The sequence below is a fragment of the Crotalus tigris genome, unplaced genomic scaffold (assembly GCF_016545835.1).
Source record: "Crotalus tigris isolate CLP2741 ecotype Arizona unplaced genomic scaffold, ASM1654583v1 scf7180000018445.1570621, whole genome shotgun sequence".
Classification (NCBI taxonomy): Eukaryota; Metazoa; Chordata; class Lepidosauria; order Squamata; family Viperidae; genus Crotalus; species Crotalus tigris.
Genome location: NW_024097006.1, coordinates 767,093 through 791,016, shown reverse-complemented (window position 1 = coordinate 791,016; position 23,924 = coordinate 767,093). Strand labels below are relative to the sequence as shown.

Sequence of the window (23,924 nt, the reverse complement as noted above, 5' to 3'; positions counted from 1 at the left end):
GAAAATTACTGTTGATCAGGTATGCAGAGTTTGCCCTATACTAGATTAAGCAAAACTTCGAAGTACATATATGCAGCCCTGGATTTTAAAAAGCTTTTATAAAATGTGAATAGCTACAAACCTAATCCATACCTGGTGCAATTCCATAGCTGGGGCTAGATGGCATCCATGTGCAAGAAAATAGATTCAGGTAAAACAGAATTGGCAGAATGCATAGTATGGATGACAGGGACTGCACACACACACATGAACTATATTCTGGGGACAAAGTATTTATAAACTTACCTTCTATGTGTGCTAGAAGGTTTAATTATCTTCCATGGGCATGAATCCATATTTTTTTTTCAAACTGTCTCTTCTGAAAACTGATCTACCGTACCTTTCCAACTCCCTTGGTGTTCAACCAATGTGATTTAGAATAGTGCAGAGAGGGGAAACTGACCATTCAGAAGACACAGTGGCCAATTTGCAGATGGGCATGTGAATGTGTGTGCCAGGATTAACTGTTGCTAAGGGTGAATGTGTCACTTATTTCTTCCAGATGATTTTGAGAAACTATCCATCTTCATAAAGTACGTTAGATGGGAATGTTGGAGATTGTAATCCTATCACCCATGGAAGGCGCTTTTTTTTTAAGGAAAGTCTGATATTGAAAGATTTCAAAGATCAATTATTAAGTAGTTTGTAAGTGCATACTGTAGTATTGGTATCTGGTCATTTATATTTTCCCTGTGTAGTATATGTACCATTAGGAGGGAAATATATTGAGGGAAAAGTCTCAGTGAACATTTAAAAAAATACAAAGGAAGAAATCTGCATTCATCAAATTCAAATGCCCCCCTCCTCTATTTTTCAAACAGTTGTTTAGAATGTTTAGATTAATAACAAATACAAGCACGTATGTTCCATGTCAAGATAACCAACAAACAACATGTTAATATTTGATTTAAAAACTTCTCAAGCTTACTTTTAAAAAGTGAAATGTGTACACAAGTTTCAGAACTTAGCATTCATACATTCCCCCCCCCCCATCCCAATGTCTGAATTTGCACAACTAACATTTATTTTAGTTCTGCCGCGATTCTTACAGCTCCAGTACACAGGAAAAAACTGGGCTCAGCAGCCAATACAACGGAAACTTAATTGTTTTAACCAGTCCAACCCCCTTATGTTCACCAAAATGTAAACAAAGGATGCCTTCCTTTTTCACTTGCATATAGAGCAGTGCTTTTTACTTGGTAGCCAAAGAACCAAACTTTTGACCCTCTCAATCTAACTTAGAACCTCTTTTACCAAGTGAATTTTTAAAACCTCAAATCCAAAACTTTTCTTCAAGCAACACAATCAAAAGTATACGAGTTATCCACTGGTCCCCAGCAGCAGATAGAGATTAGCATGGAGGAGGAGGAAGAAATGCCAAAACAGAGCCAATTTTGCTGCAAAAAACAAAGCACAGTATGAGTTCACCCAACGCAGATATAAATATGTGGCTATAAATGTGCAGCCCCTGGTTGCAATCTTAGACATGCTACCTCTGGGGAAAACCCCACTGAGTGCAGTGGGTTTGCTTCTGAGTAAGCATACAAGGCACTTACTGGTCACCTTCAGAAGTTAAGGACTTCTTGCCTTCAGCCTGAGGTTCTCTGCTAAAACGTTTCTTCTGGTGAGCCCGTTTTACGAATTCTGATTGCGCCTTATCTCGCAAAGGGCGCCCATCCGGCTCCCCATCGCCTCTTGAGATTGGGCCAGTAAGGAAATGGAACGGGAGAGGGGGGTGTGTGGCGGGGGGGGGGACAGCACCTATTTAGCAGATTGTTCCACTGAGGCACGGAAGCTCAAAGAGACGGACTCTCCTTTCCGGCCGTGCGACTGCTTTCATCTCAGGTGAAAGCAAGAGGCCACTTCAAGAAGCGTTGGTGAAACGGAAGCGGAACCGTGAGCTAAACGGTCCTTTCTTTCCTGTGGCAGCCCTCGGGGTACTCCTCAATTCTGCAGCAGGGACCTACCGGTCGAGCCAATGTATTGGCACTGACGGCTTAAGCAATCCCAGAGGGGGCGGGATTAAGCCCAGAAACCTTCCTGGATAATTGGCCGTCAACTGGGCATAGCGATGGGATCGGCAGGAGGGAAACACACACACCCCGCCCCAGCGATAGGATCGGCAGGACGGACCCCCCCCCCCAAGCGATGGGATCGGCAGCAGGGAACCCATCCACCCCTCAGCCCACACTGCTTTCCCTCTGCACGCCTCGGAAGAGCGCCTAGCGGCAGGCCGCGCTAAGCGAGCGGCTTCCACCGCCGATCCTTTGCGTGCGTCTGTCTGCGGCCGTGGAGAAAACGAGGAAGCCGCAAAGAAACCCCAGAGCGATCACCACCACCCCCCCATTGACACACACACAGAGACACGCACACACGCGCGCACGCGCCTTTTTTAAAAGAAGGAGCGGCTCCCTGAGCTTCGCCGCTCCGGCTCAAACGCGCAACCTGCGCGAGATCCTAACTCACCGCGGTTGCGCCCATTCATCCAGGATTCTTCAGTCGAATCCTCGAGGAGCGCGTTTCATCGCCGCTCGCTGCTACTCCGTTGCTTCCTTCTTTCCTCCTCGGCTGCGTTTGTTGTGTGTGTGTTTGTGTTTCGTTTGAGAAAAAAAAGGCAGTTGCTTTTTTAAGCCGCAAGTCTGACTGTGAAAATGGGTGTGCGTGTGTGTGTGTGTGTGTGCGTGTGAGAGAGAGAGAGAGAGAGAGAGACCGCGGGGTGGTGGTACGGTGGTGGTAGGGGAAGCAGGAGGGGAAGGGCTGCGAGAAAGAAAGAAAGGCCCGAGGCCGTACAGAATGACAATAGAAGGAAACGCTTTATCAAACTTCGAAAGAGCTGCCTGCCAGCTAGCCGAGCCTACCCTGGGAACAAGGGGGCGGAGGGCTGCCACTTAAGAGCCAGCGAGAGCGAGGGGAGGGAGACGTCCCGCAGGAGGCAGAAAAGGGAGCCAAGGTGCTGGGGTTCCCTCCCTTGGCAGCGGATGGCCGTCTCTCCCTCCCTCCTTCCCTCCCGCGCAAAGCCCGTGTCACCCACCCGCCGGCCAACTTTTGTGTTGAGAAATCTCCTCGCAACCCTGCCTCTTTCCTCCCCCCGCGCCCCCCTCCCCCGACGCTCCATTAAAAAATAAATAAATACGAACGGTTGGAAACGTTACTTTGAAAACTAGGGCGGTGGAACAGTGGGAGAGCATCAGGAATTTAAGCGGCTTTTCTCCTAGACGCCCTCCTTCCCCCACCACCTCGATTCCATCCTTCCAAGATCTTGTGAGTCAAGCATTAGCAATGTGTTACCGTAATGTTACCAATCTGGTATGTAGAACTGGAGAGGGTTTAGCTAATGAAACACATGCGCTCAGCCTATGCTGGGGGGGTGGGTGGGGGGGAGCGGGAGGAGATGGGGGGGAAGTGAAATGTTCCATAAGGGCAGTCAAAATCTCTGGGAGAGAGGAGCAGGGTTCACACGAGACCCTAGGCAAAACTAAAGGATACATAGTTTATTGCTGGAATACTTTGTGGAATAAGCATATGGTGGTGTTCCAGCTGTTGCCTTAGGAAGTTGTGGGTGCTTCATCACTGGAGGTTTTTGAGAAGAGACTGGACAGCCACTTGTCTGAAATGGTGTAGGGTCTCCTTCTTGAGCAGGGGGTTGGACTAGAAGATCTCCCAAGGTCCTTTCCAGCTCTATTCTGATTCTGAAATATATATGACTAATCCCTTCATATTGCAGGAAATTCTCATTGGAATATTTAAAGTCTGTCCCAATAGATTTTCTCTATAAATATTCCATCTCTGCTGAAGTGACACGAATAGGAGGAACGCTACTAAGTCCTGCAGTATGAATACATCAACTCTGCATATTACATATATTACTGTATCCTGTTAGAACTCTGTACTTTCCACTTAGGTGAATGAAGCATTTGTCCTCTTTTCTCCTTCAATACTCTCATGGATATCTTTCATTTTAAACACACACACACACACACACATACACACACACAAAATGGAAGAAGTATCCCACAATTCTTGTTTCTACAAAATGTAAACAAATCTATTTATAATTCATTATAGCTCACATTTTTGACATATCTACAAAGTGTTTTTGTATCATTACTCACTTCCCAAAATATTCTGGGAAAGATACTCCCATGGAATGACACATTTGACAAAAATGGGAAACCTACTAGCCTCTGGGGAAATGTATATAATCCAAAGGCAAGAGATTAGTGCAAATCACTGCAGCTAGATTCGCAGTCTTTATCATTCAATTAAAAATGATTTTGAGTCTCATATTCATTTTTTTCATCAACTGAAGATATTCAAGTTTTACGGAGCTAGAATTTAGGGCAGGGTTTAATATGGTAGCTGAGGATACCTTTTGTAACACAAAGTAATTTCATATTAAGTAACACTGCTGAATATTGGTGGTATATATTCTGTGTGGTTTGCTAGATTCACCATTTTGTTCTTTTCCTTTCTCTTGTAGTATGGTTCTTGTTTTCTCAGAGTGGTTCATATACATATACAAAGTTTTAGCAACAATAATAAGAACTAATATAAATGAAAGAAAATGACAAGGGAAATAAAAGAAAAGCTAAAAGTGTAATAAGAAAAAAAGAAATTAGGAAAAAAGAGAACAATATAAAGAAAGGCATAAAGGTATAAAGAAATGGCTTCTGATAGTCTTATATTTCTGATAGTTCAAATATATTTTAACCTGTCTCTAAAATTACTGTATATCATGACTTTCTTCTTTCCATAATCTCTTATCTAAACATGAAAACCATAAATCACAAGGTTTTTTATTTTTACACAAAAAGGTCCCACAAGGGGTTTCTGATCACCAGTAAATATAGATATCGTTCTTTCTGTAATCAAAAAAATAAGTCTGTCCATCTCAGCAAGTTCTGTCAATTTCACCAAGCATTCTTCCATGGTGGATAATACTGAATCTTTCTACCTTTTAGTATAATTCTAAAGCCAAATTCAATAAATTTGGCCTTTATTTTCCTGTTTCCAGGATTGTAACTCTTGTGGATAGCATCAGCTACATATAAGGGGGGAAACCCTGTGTAACACCTCTGCTGCAATTTTTTTTTTAATGCAAATGTAGTCTTCAGCAGCAAAAAAGTTGTTAACCTCTGGATTAGATAATTCTCTAGTGTCTTAAATTTAGGCTGTAAAAATAAAGACAATTCAAATCAAGCTCAATTCCTGATGATTTTTGGATGATATTCATGTTCTTGATGGACTTTGCTATTGTCTTTTCTACAATGTTCTTTTGACTTCCCACCCTAGCTTAAATCCCTGGGTTTTCCTAGTGGTCTCCCATCCAAAGGTTACAGTTTTAAAAAAAAAGTTTTAAAATGGTGCTAGAAACAAAGTTACAGCCAGCATGACCATTTCAGGAGTATCACAATGAGTCTCATCTTACCAGTCCCAGTTCATAGTACATCAGCAATATTGTAGCTGTTTTTGTGTAAGCTCTAACACATGGTTAATGAAACTATGGCTTGCAGATGAACCCAATTACAACACACATTGTGTATGGAGGTGGGTGGGTGAGTATTTTCCTGGTTTGGATAATTATAACTAGCCAACCACACGTTAATCTAATGTTTATGGCAATGCTGACCTCAAAGCAGTTTTCAAAGACAATCCTACATACAATAAATTTCAGTGATCTAATCTGGAGGTTATCAGAGTCTGGGTAACAGCAGACTCTCTTTTCTCTGGAAGGGTTTTTGCAGCTGACTCAGCAGCAGGAGTTGATGAAAAGATGCTTCGTGCAGATGTCACTTGTGGAGAAAGTCCGTTGGAAGTGGGAGAGAGACAGTTAGTGATAAGTCAGAGAGAGCTGCAGAGTTAGGGATGAGAGGCCAAAGGTAGCTATTTACTGAGAACAAAGAGCAATTAGTGGAATCAGAAGAGCAGGGATAAAGAAAGGGCTGAAGACAAGAGTACATGATAAAGAGGAGTGATGTTAAACCAGATGATTGGATTAAATTGCTGTTTATTATTTTGTTATTATGATTCAAATAGTCATTTGTTCTGCAATCTCCCTGCATGCGCATGTATTTATCTGGGCTAGGTGGATTACAAGATTTGTCAATTGCACCCTGCAACTGGGTGGGATATAGACTATTAAAGATAATAAAAAGAAGTATCCTGCAATTCACCGAAAATGCATGAGTTATTTTGAAAGATTTTAGAGAATTTGATCCCATGTTCTTGGGGAGGAGGAGCTTTTTTAGGATACCTAGATATGTCATAACCAGGTTGACAGAGCTTTGTGTTCTAAACTTTAAATGGGACCAAAGGATGGGATTCTTAACCTGAAATTCCTGTTTCCCCGCAGGGATCATTCAGGAAGGAAGGAAGTGTTTAAACTAGGCAGTTTAGGTTCTCACAGGGCACTTTGCCACGTGGGTGAGGGAGGATGGAGACTTGTGGGAAATGAAACAAGTCACCTTCCACTGTCCCCACTGACCTCACATTGGGTACTCTGTGAAGCATTTTGCCAAAATCCCCTCTTAAGCCCCTAAAGTTGGCCAGGAACTGGATACCTTCAGGAAGAGGACCCCAAGCAGAGCTTCAGATGAAAGCAGTGGAATTCTCTTTCTTGTTCCCCATCAGCTGGCACTCAATGCTATACTGCCCCATCATGGAGGTTCCATTTAGCCACCCCAAAGGCATTGTTCCTGTTGAGTCTTTTGCTAAGAGCCTTGAAGGGTGAGGGGTTTTTTTATACCCCCCCCCCCAAACAGGTCAGAGTTTCTCGTGGGAAAAGGGCACTGGAGAAAAGCCTATTCAGGCACAGAAGCTCCAGTGCTAAATATGGAGTCTCCCTGTCCTCCCCCTCCTTTTCACTGCTTTGCCCTCCTACCCAGGCTGCCTTAACTTAGATGAATGAGGCTTTGAGCATCCATATGAATGCAGCATGGAAGAAGCTGTATATTGCTTTTCACCCCAGGGGGATTCCCTTATCAAGAGCCTTTTTTTTGGGGGGGGGGTTGTTGTTGTCAGAAAATTGGGAGAGAAAGAGGACGGAACAAAGCTGCCATTTGCTTCTGCTCAGGGTGAAGATGAAACTTTTCCCCAGCCTTTCATTGCCTGCCTTTTCCCACTCCTGCTTATCTTACCTTCCCTGGGATCAAGTGCCCCCGAGCATCAAAAAGTAATTGTGTGTTTGGAAGCAGGGATTTAACTCCTCCTGCTCCCAAGCCCTCTTACTTAGTCTCCTCAACTGTGGGCAGAGGAAGCCGAGATAGAACTTTCTTTTAAAGATGCAAGCCACTGTTTTAATATGCTAAAGTGAGAAGATGCTGGAGTACTACTGTACCTTAGCTGGAACTGGGCAGAAAGGGCAAGCAGAGAGAAATAACATTTTGAGAAAATGAAGCTTTGGAAGTCACATTGTGGTGGAATGATGCCATTGGGCATTGTGCTAACTGATGAAGCTCTGCTTGTGACCAAGCCTTAGGCTATCAGCTGCATCCACCAGGGTGCCATCGGGAATGGGTATTAAATATATAGGTAGTCTTCATTTAGCAACCACAATTGGGATGCCAACATGGTTGTTCAGTGAGGTGGTTGCTAAGCAAAACCTCAATTGTGCTTACAATCTTACTCCAGCTTTCCTTTGTTTTATATACAGTACCTGCGAAGGTTGTAAATGCGAGGATTGGTCACAAAATCACTTCTCCATCACTGTTTTAACTGTCAGTCACTGTATGAGGCTGTCACTAAATGATGACAGTCTGTAATGGTTAGTTATGATATAAACTCTGCTAAAAGAAAACAGTTATGGACAATTAGTAGCAACAATACCAGAATGTAGTGACAGCAACATATGAGTAATGTCCCAAAAATCTCTAAAGACATTATTGTGGCCCGAACACTACAAATAACCATGGTTCTGGTAGACTATAACTGTGGTTTTACCAATAGCAACTAAAGCAGAAGCATGGAGCTTGGAACAGTTATAATGGTATTTGCAACAGTGGGAATGAAGTACTTTCATATCATAATATAAGAATGGTACATGTGTATTGGTGGGATGGGCAAGTGCTCCAACACAAATTCTGCCCCTTAATATTTAGTGGAACAGCACAACACAAAAATGAAAGCCCAGAGTTTGTACTGTGACATCACAACATGCATTTTGCATCATCATGGCTACCTGTAGATGCCTCTACAATGGTGAAGAAGGCAGCAGAAAACCACCATATAATATTTTGCTAAGAAAAAGATCAATGGTCAAAGATATGTATCTAATGTTCCTCCATCCTTGGCAGAACCTAGGTAGTCAGGGTATAAAAATATCATGATCAGTCCTAAAAATTGTAACTTAGAATGCTACAACTTTATACAAAGTAGAAAGGCTTGCAAATCTCCCAAAGAAATTGAGAGATTATAAATTGAATTATACAAGGAAACTTTCAAGGGAAAATTAGCACCGGGAGACAACACATACTCTGGCTGAAAAATCTCTGTACATAGTTTGGCAAAAAAAATCAGTGTCCTTGTTTTAAACATAACATCAAATAAACACATACCACCGATGGTCACCAACCCCCAGGAGGGGCCAGCACTAAAAAAAAAAAAAATCCATGGTTTATAGAATTGGCAACTTGTTTGCAGCCTCCAAATTTTACATTATACTTTGTTTCTGCCTCCCAGGACAATGGGGAACAAAGTCATCACAGGGTGATCTTTCTAGAGGTGGTGTCACTCAACGTTTGAATTTGTTTTGCATTTTGCAGCTTTAGCTTGTCTAACATGTAAAAGAGGAAATATAAGCCCAATATAGATAGTCCTCAACTTATGACCACAATGGAGCCCAACATTTCTGCTGCTAAGTGAGACAATGAATTGAGTTTTGCCCCAATTTACAACCTTTCTTGCCACAGTTATTAAGTGAATCACTGCAGTTGTTAAATTAGTAATATGGTTGTTAAGTAAATCTGGCTTCCCCCATTGACTTTGCCTGTCAGTCACAAAAGGTGATCACATGACCCCGGGACACAGCAGCCATCATAAATGTGAGTCAGTTGCCAAGCGTCTGAATTTTGATCACGTGACCCTGGGGATGCTGCAACAGTCATAAGTGTGAAAAATGGTCATAAGCAGTGGTGGGATTCAGCCAGATTGCATCACTTCAGCAGAACTAATAGCTGCCGTTTTTTTCTGTCTATAGGACACACCCTTGTATAAGTTGCTCTGGCATGCAAGTTTCTCCACGCCGATCAGCTGTTTGGCGGAGTGCCGAACAGCTGTGCCAGCAAATCCGGAAGTTCGGCCGGCCGACGATCTTGCCCCCTCCCGTTAGTGGCAAGCCCACAGGGGCTTGACACCTGCACCAGGCGGCATGGCAACCCACACAGGCATGCCCTGGGCTGCGGAGGTTACCATTATTTTTCTGTGTATAAGACGCTGCACTTGTACAAGATGCACCTGATTCTTGAACAGGGTGTTTACAGGAAAAAATAGTGTTTTATACATGGAAAAAGACGGTAATTTTTTGTTGGCCAGGCCCAGAATGGACTTCCAGAAGCGGCATCCACACAGAGAACTGGTTGTTCACATATTTGAATCCCACCATTGATCATAAGCCACTTTTTTCAATTGTAACTTTGAATGGTCACTAAATGAATTGTTGTAAGTTGAGGATTACCTGTATAAAGGTTTTAACCTTTATATTAAGAAATGCACATACCTCTGTCAAATCACCCTAACCTAACCCTAACCCCACTGATATAAATTTCAAGAGCACAGTTCTAGAGACCACAAAACTGATGCTGGAAAACCACATGTATTCACAAAGCATACAGTAGGTTTAGCCATACAGTATGCTGTGCAAAACCCAACCACTTTATTTAATAAACCATGGCTAAATAAATCTGTGGCTGAAAGCAATAAACAGCCAGTCAGCCAGCCTGAAGCAACTTGGTATGGACACAGTTTTTCTCCCCTTCTTCTATTAAGGGCCTTACTTCTCTGAAGGAATCTACCAATATATGTCAACTGTGGACACAGATGAAATAAGCAGTGGGTGAAACCCAGATAGCCCCACTTTACTTCAGTCAGATCATTAGAGTAACTCCCTAAAACCAAGAGAAGCAAAGTAGAATGGCAAGGAATGAAACATACTTCTGGCCGCATCCAGCAAATGAACTGTGCCTCTTTTCTAGTCCATACATGGCAAGTTCTGTCTGCCAGTGTCTTGATGGAACAATCATCGCAAGCCAGGTCTTCATTGAAACAAGAACAAAATGGCAGGCCAACTTCATGTACTATTTACAGGGGTATCAAACTGCCAGCCCGCAGGCTGGTTTCTTCATACCGAAGCCGCGTCCACCCATTGCCAGCAATGCAAAAAGAGTCTCAATACGTCATGATACGTCACGTGATATAGCGAGTTTGACACCCGTGTACTAGAATATTACTATAATACGGCAGTGATATCATTTGAATCTGAGACAAACCTGAGAGAACAGAGACGGAGCAGTCCCAGAAAAACCAATGTACATCAAATCTTAGGTTTAAGCTATCACTAAACCTCCAATTGGCCTAATATAGGAATGCTGGATGGGAATTTTAGTTGCAATCCACCATAGATGATGGCAACATTCTGTATTTTTTTTTCGGGCAAAGTGTAGTATAATAAACGGATTCCCAAGCAAAGTGTGATCCAAGCAAGGTGTGATGGAATGTGCACCTGAAGGAGCAGTGGGGGGGGGGGAGTTTGGCAGGAGCCAGGTTTAAGAGATTGCACAGTCCTGAACTGGATGGGGAAGAGGTTCTGGATAGCCATACCCTACAATCTCTCAGGATATAGCTAGTAAGTTAGAAGGTTATTAACTTAGTTTGACAAGTTTCTGTCCATAAAGTGTAAGCAAATAAAGAATTGAACTTAATTTGACTTTGCTATGTTATCTCTGGGCTTCAGCCAGACATAAAGATAGAATTCAAACCAACAAAAGTTGAGAGTGTATTAATGTCTGAAAGGCGAGGTGCAGATGATTGGCAGGAAGGCCAAAGGTAGGTCCTAAACAAACTTCCTTGCAAAATTTTCCACTCAACTGAAGAGCAGGAAAATACACGCTAGGGCTATCTACAACTTGGCATGCTAACTCTGAGTACAAGCAGGCAAAGCAGCTTGGAGGTTTAGCCCTCCGAATTTCTGTAGAAAGAGTACAAACTCTGTGGTTAATCCTCCAGCTTCGTTATCTGAGTAGTCCCAGCTACTCCAATGGCAGTAGCTGGGACTAGAAGGTGTAGGAAATGTGAGGATTCCACAAATAAGGCTGAAGGGTGAATGCTGCCCAATATTTTCCAAAGCACAGAAAAAAGATAGAAAAGTATGCTGCAAATAAATATACGTTTACACTTAGGAAGTATATGCTGGCCTTTTCTGGCAATTTGCCTGGGCAAATATATGTCCAAGGACATTGTGCAAAGTCAAGAGGACACTTGGGAGAGAAGACTCTTTCAACCAACATTAGATTTAAGTGTTATGTACAGTATATTCACATGAATAGAGCATGAGCACTTCTCAAGCTGCTTTCTGGGGCTCCTCTGTGTCCACATGAAATTGGAAATCAATAACATCTTAATAATAATAATAATCCCCCAGTGAGGCACTACCTTGATGTGGTTGTGGGGCTTGTGTACTCTGAGGAAGACGAGAGCTATGCCAGAGGTTCAACCATACTGGACAGGTCTCATCAGAGGAGTCAGACAAAGAGTGTCTCTCCCATACAAAATATGGTGAGACGTAAATTGCAGAATGACATACCGGCTCAGATGTCGCCCGGGTTAACAAGGTCCGCGCTAGATATTGGAGTTCCTGGTTATCTGGTGAAAAATGGGTTACAGGACTCAGGACTGTTGGCTGAGCAACCAGGGCCAGCAGCTGCAGAACTACTGGAAGAAAGGGTGTTTACCCGTCGCAGATACACAGTGATGGAAAACAAAGAAATAATGATCTGTTACTACAGATCAAGTCCAACAAGAAGAGGATATCTAAAACGAATGCACCAGTTCTGGAAAGAACAACATCCAGAATCAGAAATAACAGAACAGAGACTAGCAGATCAACGCCGATTTATAATACGAAATAAAGTATTCACAGAAACAGAATTGGACGAACTGCAAAGGTTTACCCAGGGCAAAGAAATCAAAGCCTTACCAGAAGTAATTCAGAATGTAGAGGCAAACCAGGGGGAGTTGGCAGTGAAAGAATCCAGTAGAGATATACAACTGTTCTCATTTGGAAACCAGGCACCTCTTCCTCAGGAAGAACAAAACCCTCTAACTAAAGAAATAAAAGAATTGAAACAAAGAATAACTGAGCATCTAGAACAGCACAAAAACAACAGAATAAGGCTGCCTGCATTGAAGCTTGTTCCAAAGAAACAGCTAGCACAAGCATTAAAAGATGCAAATACTGCAATAGCAAGTATAAGCACCAATTCACTGCAAGAAACAAACCAACTAATGTACAGCACAGCTGCAGTTATAACTGAATACCTGGGATGCAAAATCAACAAAGAAGAAAAATAAACAAACAGTGCACCAGAAAAATGGAAGGTTAGACTAGAAAATAAGATCAGCAAGTTAAGATCACATGCAAGCAAGCTAGAACAGATGAAAGAAAAGAAGCTGAAGAACAAGAAGACCAAAGAATACCTAATCAAGAAATACCACTTAGAAACAAGGAAGATCAAGGAAGCACTGGAAATAATAAAGCAACAAATAACAGCTATAGCCAGGAAAATCAGTAGATATGAAGCTCGAATTGCAAACTATAGGCAGAACCTCCAATTTCAATCCAATCAGAAACGTTTCTACCAATCCATCAATGGAGAAACTGCAAGGAATCAGTCAGTACCTGACAAGGAAGAAACAGTGCAGTTCTGGAAGCAGATATGGGATAACCCAAAGAAATACAACAAGGATGCGGCTTGGTTAAAAGAGGTGGATGCAAATAAAACAGAAGTTGAAATGAAAGAACTAGTAATAACAACAAAAATGGTAGAAAAAAGAGCAAAGAAAATCAAAAATTGGTCAGCACCAGGTGAAGATGAACTGCATGGGTTTTGGTTGAAACATCTAACTGTTATACACCCACTCATTGCCAAGCAGTTCAACAATATACTACAAGGAGGAGAAATTGAAAAGTGGCTAACAACTGGGAAAACCTACCTAATAATGAAAAATCCAGCAAAAGGGGCAACACCAGGTAACTACAGGCCAATTACCTGCTTACCAACAACTTTCAAATTACTAACTGGTGTGGTAGCTGATGCAGTACAACAGCATCTAGTTGAAAACAATCTCTTTCCACCTGAGCAGAAAGGAAACCGCCCCAATAGCAGAGGAACAAAAGATCAACTCCTAATAGACAAAATGATCTTGGAAAACTGCAAGAAAAGGAAGACCAACCTGAATGTGGCATGGATTGACTACAAAAAGGCATTTGACTCTCTGCCACATGACTGGATAATCAAGTGCCTAGAAATAACAGGAGTCAGTAGAAACATCAGAAAATTTGTGCAAAGATCGATGGCACAATGGAAGACACAGTTGCAGATCAATGGTGAGAGGCTGGGAGAGGTTAATATCAAGAGAGGAATATTTCAAGGAGATTCATTATCACCATTACTATTTGTTATTGCACTGTTTCCTCTGTCAACAATACTGAATAACTCAGGACATGGCTATCAAACATCAAAAACATCTGCCAGACTATCCCATCTCCTTTACATGGATGATCTGAAGCTGTATGGAAAAACATCATCTGAAATAGAATCGCTGCTCAACACTGTCCGTATATATAGCCAAGATATTGTAATGGAGTTTGGCTTGGACAAATGTGCCACACTTACTATCAAACAAGGAAAAATAGTGAAAACTGAAGGAATCAAGATGCCCCACGAAAATAACATTAAGAGTCTGGATGAGGAAGAGTACTACAAATACTTGGGTATCCTTCAAGCTGACAACATCAAGCACACTGAAGTCAAGAAAAAGATTAGAGGTGAATACATCAAGAGAGTGAAGAAGATCTTAAAGTCCAAACTCAATGGAGGAAATACCATAAAGGCAATCAACACCTGGGCAATCCCAGTCATTAGGTACACAGCTGGAATAGTGGACTGGACTCAAGCAGAACTAAAAGCAATGGATAGGCAGACCAGAAAAATAATGACAATGAATCATGCCCTTCATCCACGCAGTGACATTGATAGACTTTATCTACCAAGGCAAATAGGTGGGCGTGGAATGCTACAAGTACATCAGATGGTTGAAGAAGAAAAAATGGCTTTGGAAGAATATCTGAAGAACAATGATGAAGATGCACTGAAATTAGTATATCAGGAAGGCTTACTGACTACTGGAGAGACCAAACTGGCCTACAAGAAAGACCAAATGAAGAACAGAATAGAGGCATGGGAAGACAAAGCACTACATGGCCAATACATTAAAAAAATAGCTGGGAAAGCAGATAATAACAAGACCTGGCAATGGCTAAGAGCAGGAAAATTGAAGAAAGAGACCGAGGGACTAATTCTGGCTGCACAAGACCAAGCCTTAAGGACAAATGCATACAAAGTCAAAATTGAGAAGACAGCAACAGACAGTAAGTGCCGCCTATGCAAAGAAGCTGAAGAAACAGTGGACCACCTGGTAAGCTGCTGCAAGAAGATTGCACAGACTGACTACAAGCAGTGGCATGACAAAGTAGCAACAATGGTGCACTGGAAGATCTGCAAAAAATATCGTTTGCCTGTAAGCAAAAACTGGTGGGATCATAAAATAGAGAAAGTCATAGAAAATGATAAAATTAAACTGCTCTGGGACTTCAGAATTCAAACAGACAAGCACCTGCAACATAACACCCCAGACTTAACAATTGTCGATAAGAAAGACAAAAAAGTCTGGATAGTGGACGTGGCAGTGCCTGGAGACAGCAGAATAGAAGAGAAAGAACTGGAGAAGATAACAAAATACAAAGACCTACAAATAGAAATAGAAAGACTGTGGCAAAAGCAAGCAAGGGTAGTACCAATAGTGATAGGCTCCTTGGGTGCAATCCCAAAACAACTGGCATTGGCATTGACAAATTCACTATTAGTCAATGTAAAAGGCGGCCTTGCTAGGAACTGCTTCCATCCTGCGACGATACCTGTAATACCATCAAACATCCACATCTGCCTATCCCAGGTCCTGGGTAAGGACTCGATAGGTAGACAAAATGCCAAATCCAATCTGAACATCTGGCTGACTGTGCGATGATCCTCCATAATAATAATAAAGTTGGAAGGGACCTTGGAGGTCATCAAGTCCAACCCCCTGCTCAGGCAGGTAACCCTATACCATTTCGGACAAATGGCTGTCCAGTTTCTTCTTAAAAACTTCCAGTGTTGGAGCATTCACCACTTCTGGAGGCAGGTTGTTCCACTGGTTAATTGTTCTAACTGTCAGGAAGTTTCTCCTTAGTTCTAGGTTGCTTCTCTCCTTGATTAGTTTCCACCCATTGCTTCCTGTCCTGCCTTCAGGTGCCTTGGAAAATAGCTTGACTCCCTCTTCTCTGTGGCAGCCCCTGAGATATTGGAACACTGCGATCATGTCCCCCCTCGTCCTTCTCTTCATTAAACTAGACATACCCAATTCCATCAACTTTTCCTTATATGTTCTAACCTCCAGTCCCTTAATCATCTTTGTTGCTCTTCTCTGTACTCTTTCTAGAGTCTCAACATCTTTTTTACATCGTGGTGACCAAAACAGGATGCAGTATTCCAAGTGTGGCCTTACCAAGGCATTGTAGAGTGGTATTAATACTTCGCGTGATCTTGATTCTATCCCTCTGTTAACGCAGCCTAGCACTGTGTTGGCTTTTTTGGCAGCTCCAGCACACTGCTGGCTCATATTTAAATGATTGTCCACTAGGACTCTGAGATCCCTCTCACAGTTACTAGTGTTTGTTTGATACAAACTACATACCAGATTTACATATTAAGCATCAGCTTCCCATTCTTTTCAACAGCTTTGGAAATACAGGAATGTCGTCTTCAGAGTGGCCTGAACTTATACTTTTCCTTTGATGTTGGGTTTAAACTGGAGATCAAAATCAAACAAGTAGCTGTCACAGACTCAGAAAAGTCACAGAAACATTGACTTCCTGAATTACTTGAGATCCATACAGGCAGAATGTGAGTTGTGAGTTACACAATGACAATAAAGATATTCTATTCTGCTAGAGAGGACTTATTTACAATCATACGTGCTATTAGTTTTGTTTTTCTTCTTTCAGAAGGCCTCTTTGTTTTAACAGGTGGATTTCAAAAAATGAAGCATCTCGCTCTCTTTTTGTTTTCCTTCCAAACAAAACCCATTAAGAAGGAAAACATGGAATAGTTACTCAGCACTTTGGGGCCATTTAAACTAAAATGGGCAAAAGTACAATGAAATATAAGACTAATACAATTACTTTTTTTAAGCAACACAGAGTTAAACTAAGGAATCATAGTTTCCAGATCAACGTTTCTTAACCTTGGCAACTTGAAGAAGTATGGACCTCAACTCCCAGAATTCCCAGGCCAGCTGGTCAGGGAATTCTGGGTGTTGAAGTCCACACATCTTAAACACCGATACAGATGCAGTGGTAGCAAACAACTTAGATGATTTTGAAAAGGATTCTATAAATAAGGAAGGGATTATATAAATAAGGATTTGTCTGTTCTCTTGATGGCTGTTTACTATCTCTAGAACCATAAGCAGCTTCTCTTAAATACAAGCTATAGAGAGAAATGGGGGGCTGCAGTTATTTTGCCCCTGCTTACAATCTATTCAAATGTATTTGTTTAGAAACCTGGACCAGATAGCTGACCAGATCTAGCAGGACTCCTCCTGTATTCCTATGACTCCTGTCCCACCACTAAGATGCCCACCTGGCAAAAGCTGATCTTATTTTTGAGTTTAATTAGGTTACTCCCAAGGAAGCAAGAATAGAAAACACAGCGTTAAAGGCCAAAGAATGAAAAAAAAAAGGGGGGGGGCAATTCCATGTTTCTCACTTAGGTCATATCTGAGATGTTTCCAACTGATTTTATCAGCTCATAGTTATTCTTCCACTCAAAACAAAAACCAAAAAGCAGGGGGAGGCATCTTCTTCAACAATCATTCCTTGGCGCTGGTGCACAAGGGAGGCACTTGCTTGGCATCTTTGGCACCCATTGCCAAGTCACAGCTTGGCTCTGAAACAGCTGCAGTGGCAGGAAGAACAGCTGAGCTCCATTTTCTGGCTATTAACCCCAGTCTCAATCCATAATTTTTTGGTCTGCCCGGAGCTATTTATAGCTGTTCCAAATAGCAAAGGGGGGGGGGAGCCATGTGCAGCTGTTTGCTTCTCTATCCCTTCCCAATCCCTAGAGGATGGAGAAGATTTAAATATTCCAATGAAACAGGAAAACTGTATGGTTTGGGGGAGGAGAATGAATGAAGAACAGCTGGTAAAGGGAAGGAATAAAATGCACTCTCTCGGGGCTTCAGGAAAGAGACAAGAGTTCACAGATGCTTCTTTCTTTCTTTCTTTCTTTCTTTCTTTCTTTCTTTCTTTCTTTCTTTCTTTCTTTCTTTCTTTCTTTCTTTCTTTCTTCTCTGTTCCACAAGGCATAGATAGCAATACAATATGAAGAGGCAGCTTGGCTTTAATAAACCAGTCTTCTATACTCATATATAAACATTAATCTTCTTTGGACAAGGAAGAAAAAAAAACAATGCTTCCCTAAAATGAGGTTCATTTCAAAAAACTCAAAATGTTAGTGATAAATGAACAAAAGGGCAGAGGAGGGCATTGATTTGTTCCTGGGGTTTGAATAGATAAAGAATCTAGAATTGACTTTAACATTACTGGGTCCACACACTATGCTAAGTCAGAATCTCTCTCTCTCTCTCTCTCTCTCTCTCTCTCTCTCTCTCTCTCTCTCTCTCTCTCTCTCTCTCTCTCTCTCTCTCTCTCTCTCTCTCTCCCTCTCTTTTTCCCCCTCTCCCTCTCCCTCTCCCTCTCTCCTTCTTTCATTGGTAGCAGAGTGTGTTGTATAAAAACCCACAATCTTTGTAAATCATAGGTTTGGTTCAGTATGATACGATTGTATCAATTGTAGTTCATTTTATTGCAATATGCAATACATGAATCAAATCCTGGTGAAGCAATTGCCTTCAGTAAGGTTGGTATAATTTAACATTATTTGCAGTTATAATCAGTACCAGCAAGTCAAAGATTACAATCCAAATATCTACAAGAAACAACATTACCAGTACATCATAGATGATAGAAATATAATTATTCCCTTTAAGCAGCTGGGATGCTAATCCTTAGCTTATTGCTACAGAAAAGAATCTAGCAATATTCTGTAAAACATTTTCATCCTGACCTGAAAGTATGCAAGTTACATATTGCTCTTCCAGTTTATCTGACCCTTTAGTAAATGGATGAACATGGGTCCCCCTAATTATCCCCAAAGAGTACGGAAGCATATTTACAACTGTTTGTTTGTACCCAAACTTCATAGAGGTCCATGTTCTGTGGAAAGCATTTTTTGATAGCTGCCTTCCAAAAGGGATAAGCCAAAGCACCATACTATATAAGAAGTTGTTGTTCAGTCGGTAGGTTGTGTCCAACTCTTTGCAACCCCATGGACCATAGCAAGCCAGACCCACCCCGAACTGTCCTCCACTGCCTCCCTGAGTGTGCCCAAATTCATGTTCATTGTGACAATGACACTATATAACCACCTCATCCTCTGCCATTCCCTTCTCCTTTTGCCTTCAGTCTTTCCCAACATCAGAGTCTTTTCCAATGAGTCCTCTCTTGTCATTTGGTGGCCAAAGCATTTGAGCTTTAGCTTCAGTCTTTCCAAAGAACAGTCAGGGTTGAATTCCTTTAGGACTTATTGATTTGATCTCCTTGCAGATCAAGGAACTCTCAAGAGTCTTTTCCAACACCACAATTTGAAAACAGTGATAAGATGCACCAAGTTCTTAACCAGGAACTTGATCAGCCTTTTCCAGCTGGATGCCCTCCAGATGTTTTGGATTATAACTCCTATCCCACTAACAGCTAAATTGGCAGAGAATGATGGGATTCCTATGATTGCATGGCACCAGAATGGAAATTCTGATATTAGCAAAGAATATAAACGTATAATGTCTGCAGATTCAGCTTTTGTGGAAGGTACAGGAGCAATCTAATCCAGTTTGATTAGCAGTACTATCCTGCTGATAGGTTGGTAATGCAAGGAACATAAGAAGCTGTCTTATATGGAATCACACCATCTAAATCAGCCCTGTCCATCTTGGCTGGCAACAGTTCTGGAGGATTTCAAGAAAGGAATTTTCCAGCTGTAACTGGAGAAAGCAGAGATGAGAAATGGGATTTTATTTTATTTTATTTGTCATTCAAGGTCTTGTCTTCTTCCAGGGTGGATACTTGCACAGGGATGTCTTTGCAATTCTCCAGAATCTGTTTCACATCATTGTGATCTCATACCATAGTCAGCAACTGGCTGGATTTATTTATTTTTACTCAACTGCATTGCCTTTGAGCAATTCCATAGCACCATCATGTCCCCTCCCTGCTCCTTCAGTCCATATTTGCATGAGTGGCACATGATCTAAGGATTATAGCATCATAAAAATTATCGGTTAGTTTTATAGTATGTTTTTCTTCTCACTTCAGATGTATATAAACCAGGTGTTTAAGAGTAAATTATGCAGCATTCAGAGTTTATTGCAATGCCGCTCCCTTTCCCCCTGCATCCTTAACATTCCCTCTCTCCCCCAACCTAGGTCCCACTGCAGGCCAAAGAAGGTCCCAGTATGTGGGATATTTTCAAGAAAGGCCCAGAAATAGCCAATAAAAGAGGAGCTCTGGCAAGGAGGTTGGAAAGGCAGCAGAGCCAGCCCCAGACATGTTGTCAGTTGAGGCAAAGGAGAAGATGGCACCCTTTTCTCTTATTCCTTATCCAAAAATGGGATGGGAGTCCTGATATGGATCTCAATGCACTGAGCAGCAGCCTCTCCCACTGCAGCTGAGGTCCCCAAGTGGGCTTGGGATACAGGGAAGCTATCTCTACTCTTGGGCATCTGCCACAAATTAAAAAATAAATATTAGCACAAATGAGATGTCAAAGTGGAATAGAAAGTCCTCCATTTCAATTTCAACTAAAAAAAATAAATAAATATTGGATGAATTAAAGTTCTTCAGATGAAATTGCTATGGAAAATTTTAAAAAAGGTTTTAATTCGGTATTGAAAAGGGGAAACAAATCCTGTAACAGTCTATAAAATTGGATATCTGACAATGAAGGTAGCCCGCTTGGAAGGAATGTCAGTGTTCCTTTAATGGTTTATCAGTGGAGGTTTTGCGCAAGGATCAAGTTGGCCTAAGCTAAAAGGATGCTGTTGAACTCATAGACTGTGTTTACCATTCTAGTAAATCATGGGTTGTTTACTCACGTGTTGCCAAATAAGTCATGCTATCCGGTTCATACTGCAGTTCACATTGCATACTAAGCTATAAACCATGATTTGCATTAAGCCAAAAGGAAGCAAACCACATGATGAATTTACTCAGTATTTAAACCCAGATGCAGCCTGATTCAGCTGGACTCTTTTCAGATATTTGAAGCTGCCAATAAACCATGGAGGACAAGCCATGTCTTCCCCCCTCCCCTCCATAGTACTCTAAAGGCTAATGGAAGAGCTGAAGCAGGAAACCATAAACTAGAAGAGAAAGTGCTCCAACCCTAAGCCAGTAATTCACTTTCTCTGTGTAGCACCTGCAGCTGAGGTGCTTATCAGATCAAAAAGACTAAACCACAATGCCAAACCACATTTGCAGGTGCAGCAAGTGTCTGCTGCTTTTCGCAAAGGCCCTTCTTCTTTCCTGCCTAGGTGTTTTCCTCCAGGCAGAACGAAGGGGCACATCAGTTTTACCTCTCCTTTCAGAGATGGCAATCCGGGAAGAATTATATAATGTGGGTTGAGGAGCCAGTATATATCTTAAATGGGGAGCTTTTAGAAGGTTATGCTCTAGAACAGGGGTGTCAAACTCGCAACGTCACGTGATGTATCACGACGTATTGTGACTTTTTTCCCCATTGCCGGCAATGGGGCGGACACGGTTTCGGCATGACACATCTAGCCCACGGGCCAGCAGTTGACACCCCTGCTCTAGAAGTAGGATTCTTATCTCTCGGGCAGGAACAATCCTGCCTAATATCTGGTATCTACTGGACATGGTCTGGAGGAGGGTTCAATGGCTTGGGGAAAACAGAGTTGAGAGCCATGTGTTTTGACAAGGTGGTAGAACAAATGAGTACAAAGGCTCTCTTGCCCTGGAAAGTCATCAGACAGTTCTGCCATCTCAACTGCAACTACCTTGTCTGTAAGAGAAAAAGAGATGATTTTCATGATGGAGGCTGCCTTGCCTTGCATTCCTTGGAAGAACAGCAAGATATAAAGAAATAACATCTTGATAAGATGGAAGAAAAAGAAGGGGCTTTAAAATCAGACTAGTTGCTGAAAGTGCAGAAAGCAAAGCAGCAAGAACCACAGCATCTGGAGTACTATAATAATGAGCCAATTTATCACGGCACAAGCTCCTAGTCCACTGTTCCAATATTATTTTTCTGCTGAAATGCTATTATCCAGATGGAGATTGGCGATAAGGCTTGAATATTTTGCACACAAAATATTTAGATTTTTTGCAATGAGAACCTAACAAACCCCCCACCCACACACACACACACACCAGAAAAAGGACAAAGATAACAGAAGCACTTTTTCCATTCTATGCTATTCTGAATTCCATATCCTAAACAAACAATTAGCTAAGCTAGGAGAGTTTTGTTTTCTAAGACAATGCTGACAATGCTTCTTAGGATGCTGATGGATCTAGCTAATTGCCTGTTTAACTGATGTGTTCCAGATGCCCATTCCTATTGTAATTGGGGGGAGCCAGTTTGGTATAAATGGTAAGACATCAGGGTAGAAATGGGGAGACTGTGCATTCTAGTCACCCCTTAGATACAAAGTCTGCTTGGTGACCTTGGGCCAATCTCTCTTTCTCAGCCCTAGGAAAGAGGGAAGGACAAACCATGGAAAACCTTGCCAAAAAAACCTGCAATATAAAGCATTCATCTTTTTTTTTTTTGCCCAGGCAGTCTCCATCAATCAACATTGACTCAAAGGCACAAATATATTGTAACTTACCTATGCAAACTTGTGAAATACAGTTCATCTTGGTGTTTCAAATCCTGCATTGATGGTTGATTCTCCTGTAGGAGATGACCAGGCTCAGCCCAAGAGAAGAGTCAAATGCATCATCAGTCTTGAGTCCCTTCATGCCCACAAGAGAGTCCAGCCCACCTTGAATCCCACTGACTCTTATCTACCACCAATTTGCTTTGGCCGTTAGTAGTCCAGATTCTTGTAGAGAGATCTTAAACTTGCAATAAAGCTTTATACCCATTTAAATTGCCTGGATTTCCTGTGTTTGACATCTCCTTTCTTAGTGGATCGATAGAAAGAGGTAGGGAGAAAGAAGAGGGAGAAAGGGGCATGCTAGTTTGCTTCCTTGGGTCTTTGATAGGAATTATGCCTTATAATGAATAGTCAGGAGTTAATCAAGAATGGACTGGGTAGTTTGAGAAAATGCAAAAACTTTGGAGCCAGAGATTCACATTGTCCAAGCCCACTATTTTTGGTTAGCTTAGTTTTTTTCCCTCTTTCTAATCCAGACTTACTGTCCCCCCCCAATTGAGTGCTCTTTAAATTAAACTGAACTAAACTGACATGGCCAACTGCTATGTTTACTTCAAGTTGTGTAAGGGAAGGCCAATTCATCTGGAAACATTAGCCTGGGAAAGATTGTTCTGGATCATAAAATAGAGATGGGAAATCTTCAGCCTTCCAGATGTTACTGAGCCATCATTCCCAGATTTTCTCAATACTGGCTAATATGGAGCTGTTGGCAGTTGTAGTTCAACCACATCTAAAAAAGCCACAGGTTCCCTAAACCTTGCATGTAAGAAATGCAGTATTTTTAAATTTATCACAATATTTGTATGCTACTAGATGAACTCTGAATGGTTTATATAAAATTACAACTAAAATTCACTGACCAGTTCTACACTGGCTATAAGAGATATTACTGAAACCAGTTGAGACAAGGGGAAAAAAGAACACCTGTAGTTCCATTTCTTGCAACGGGCAAAGAGAGTGAAAGTCTGCTTGGACCAGTCAAATTTTAATAGGATGGCAGCAAAGGTATTTAGCAGGCTTATGTCTTTCTATTGAGTCAAGGAAATTTTATTGCACTGAACTTGAAGATCCTGGGATTTCAGAGGTAGGACTGGAGCAAAAAATCAGTATTATTGTTTGCAATGATAAAAGCAGAACCTAGTGGGGAACATATCAGTTGGCAAGTAGGATAATAGGTATAGTGGTGGGATTCAGCCGGTTTGCACCGGTTTGGTAGAACTGGTAAGTAATTTTTTGTTGAGTTCAGCAAACAGGATGATGCCCACTGAAGCCCTAGTCCTTTTTCGCAAGGCCCAGAATGGCCCTCTGGAAGTGCGTGGACACCGTTTCTGGAAGTCCGTTATGGCCTCAGAGGCCCAGAGAAGGCCTCCCAGGCCCAGAACGGCCTGCCAGAAGTACATGAACGCCGCTTTCAGAACTCCGTTCTGGACCTCGGAGGCCCAGGCCCAGAATGGACTCCCGGAAGCGGCGTCCACGCAGAGAGCCGGTTGTTCATGTATTTTAATCCCACCACTGAATAGGTATATAAGAGAGTGCACAGTGTCAAATGTATTTCC

At 41.8% G+C, this 23,924-nt stretch overlaps 1 protein-coding gene and 1 long non-coding RNA gene across 5 annotated transcripts in view; one reads left to right on the top strand and one right to left on the bottom strand.

Annotated features, from left to right (window-relative positions):
• The window catches only part of HDAC7 (histone deacetylase 7), a 229,010-nt gene extending 225,977 nt beyond the window's left edge, over positions 1-3,033 (bottom strand). For 2 of the 4 annotated variants that reach the window (XM_039352581.1, XM_039352582.1), the window contains exon 1: positions 2,506-3,033. In XM_039352581.1, coding sequence (XP_039208515.1) covers positions 2,506-2,524 — 19 coding nt within the window. In that variant the 5' untranslated portion in view covers positions 2,525-3,033. Of the gene's footprint in view, positions 1-1,595; positions 1,645-2,505 lie in introns of those variants that run through there. The other 2 variants (XM_039352583.1, XM_039352585.1) reach the window with 2 other exon arrangements.
• Positions 3,034-3,228: 195 nt separating this feature from the next.
• Positions 3,229-23,924, top strand: part of LOC120312207 — a 36,653-nt gene continuing 15,957 nt past the window's right edge. The window contains exon 1 of the long non-coding RNA XR_005557818.1: positions 3,229-3,300. This is a non-coding gene — a long non-coding RNA (uncharacterized LOC120312207). The remainder of the gene's footprint in view (positions 3,301-23,924) is intronic.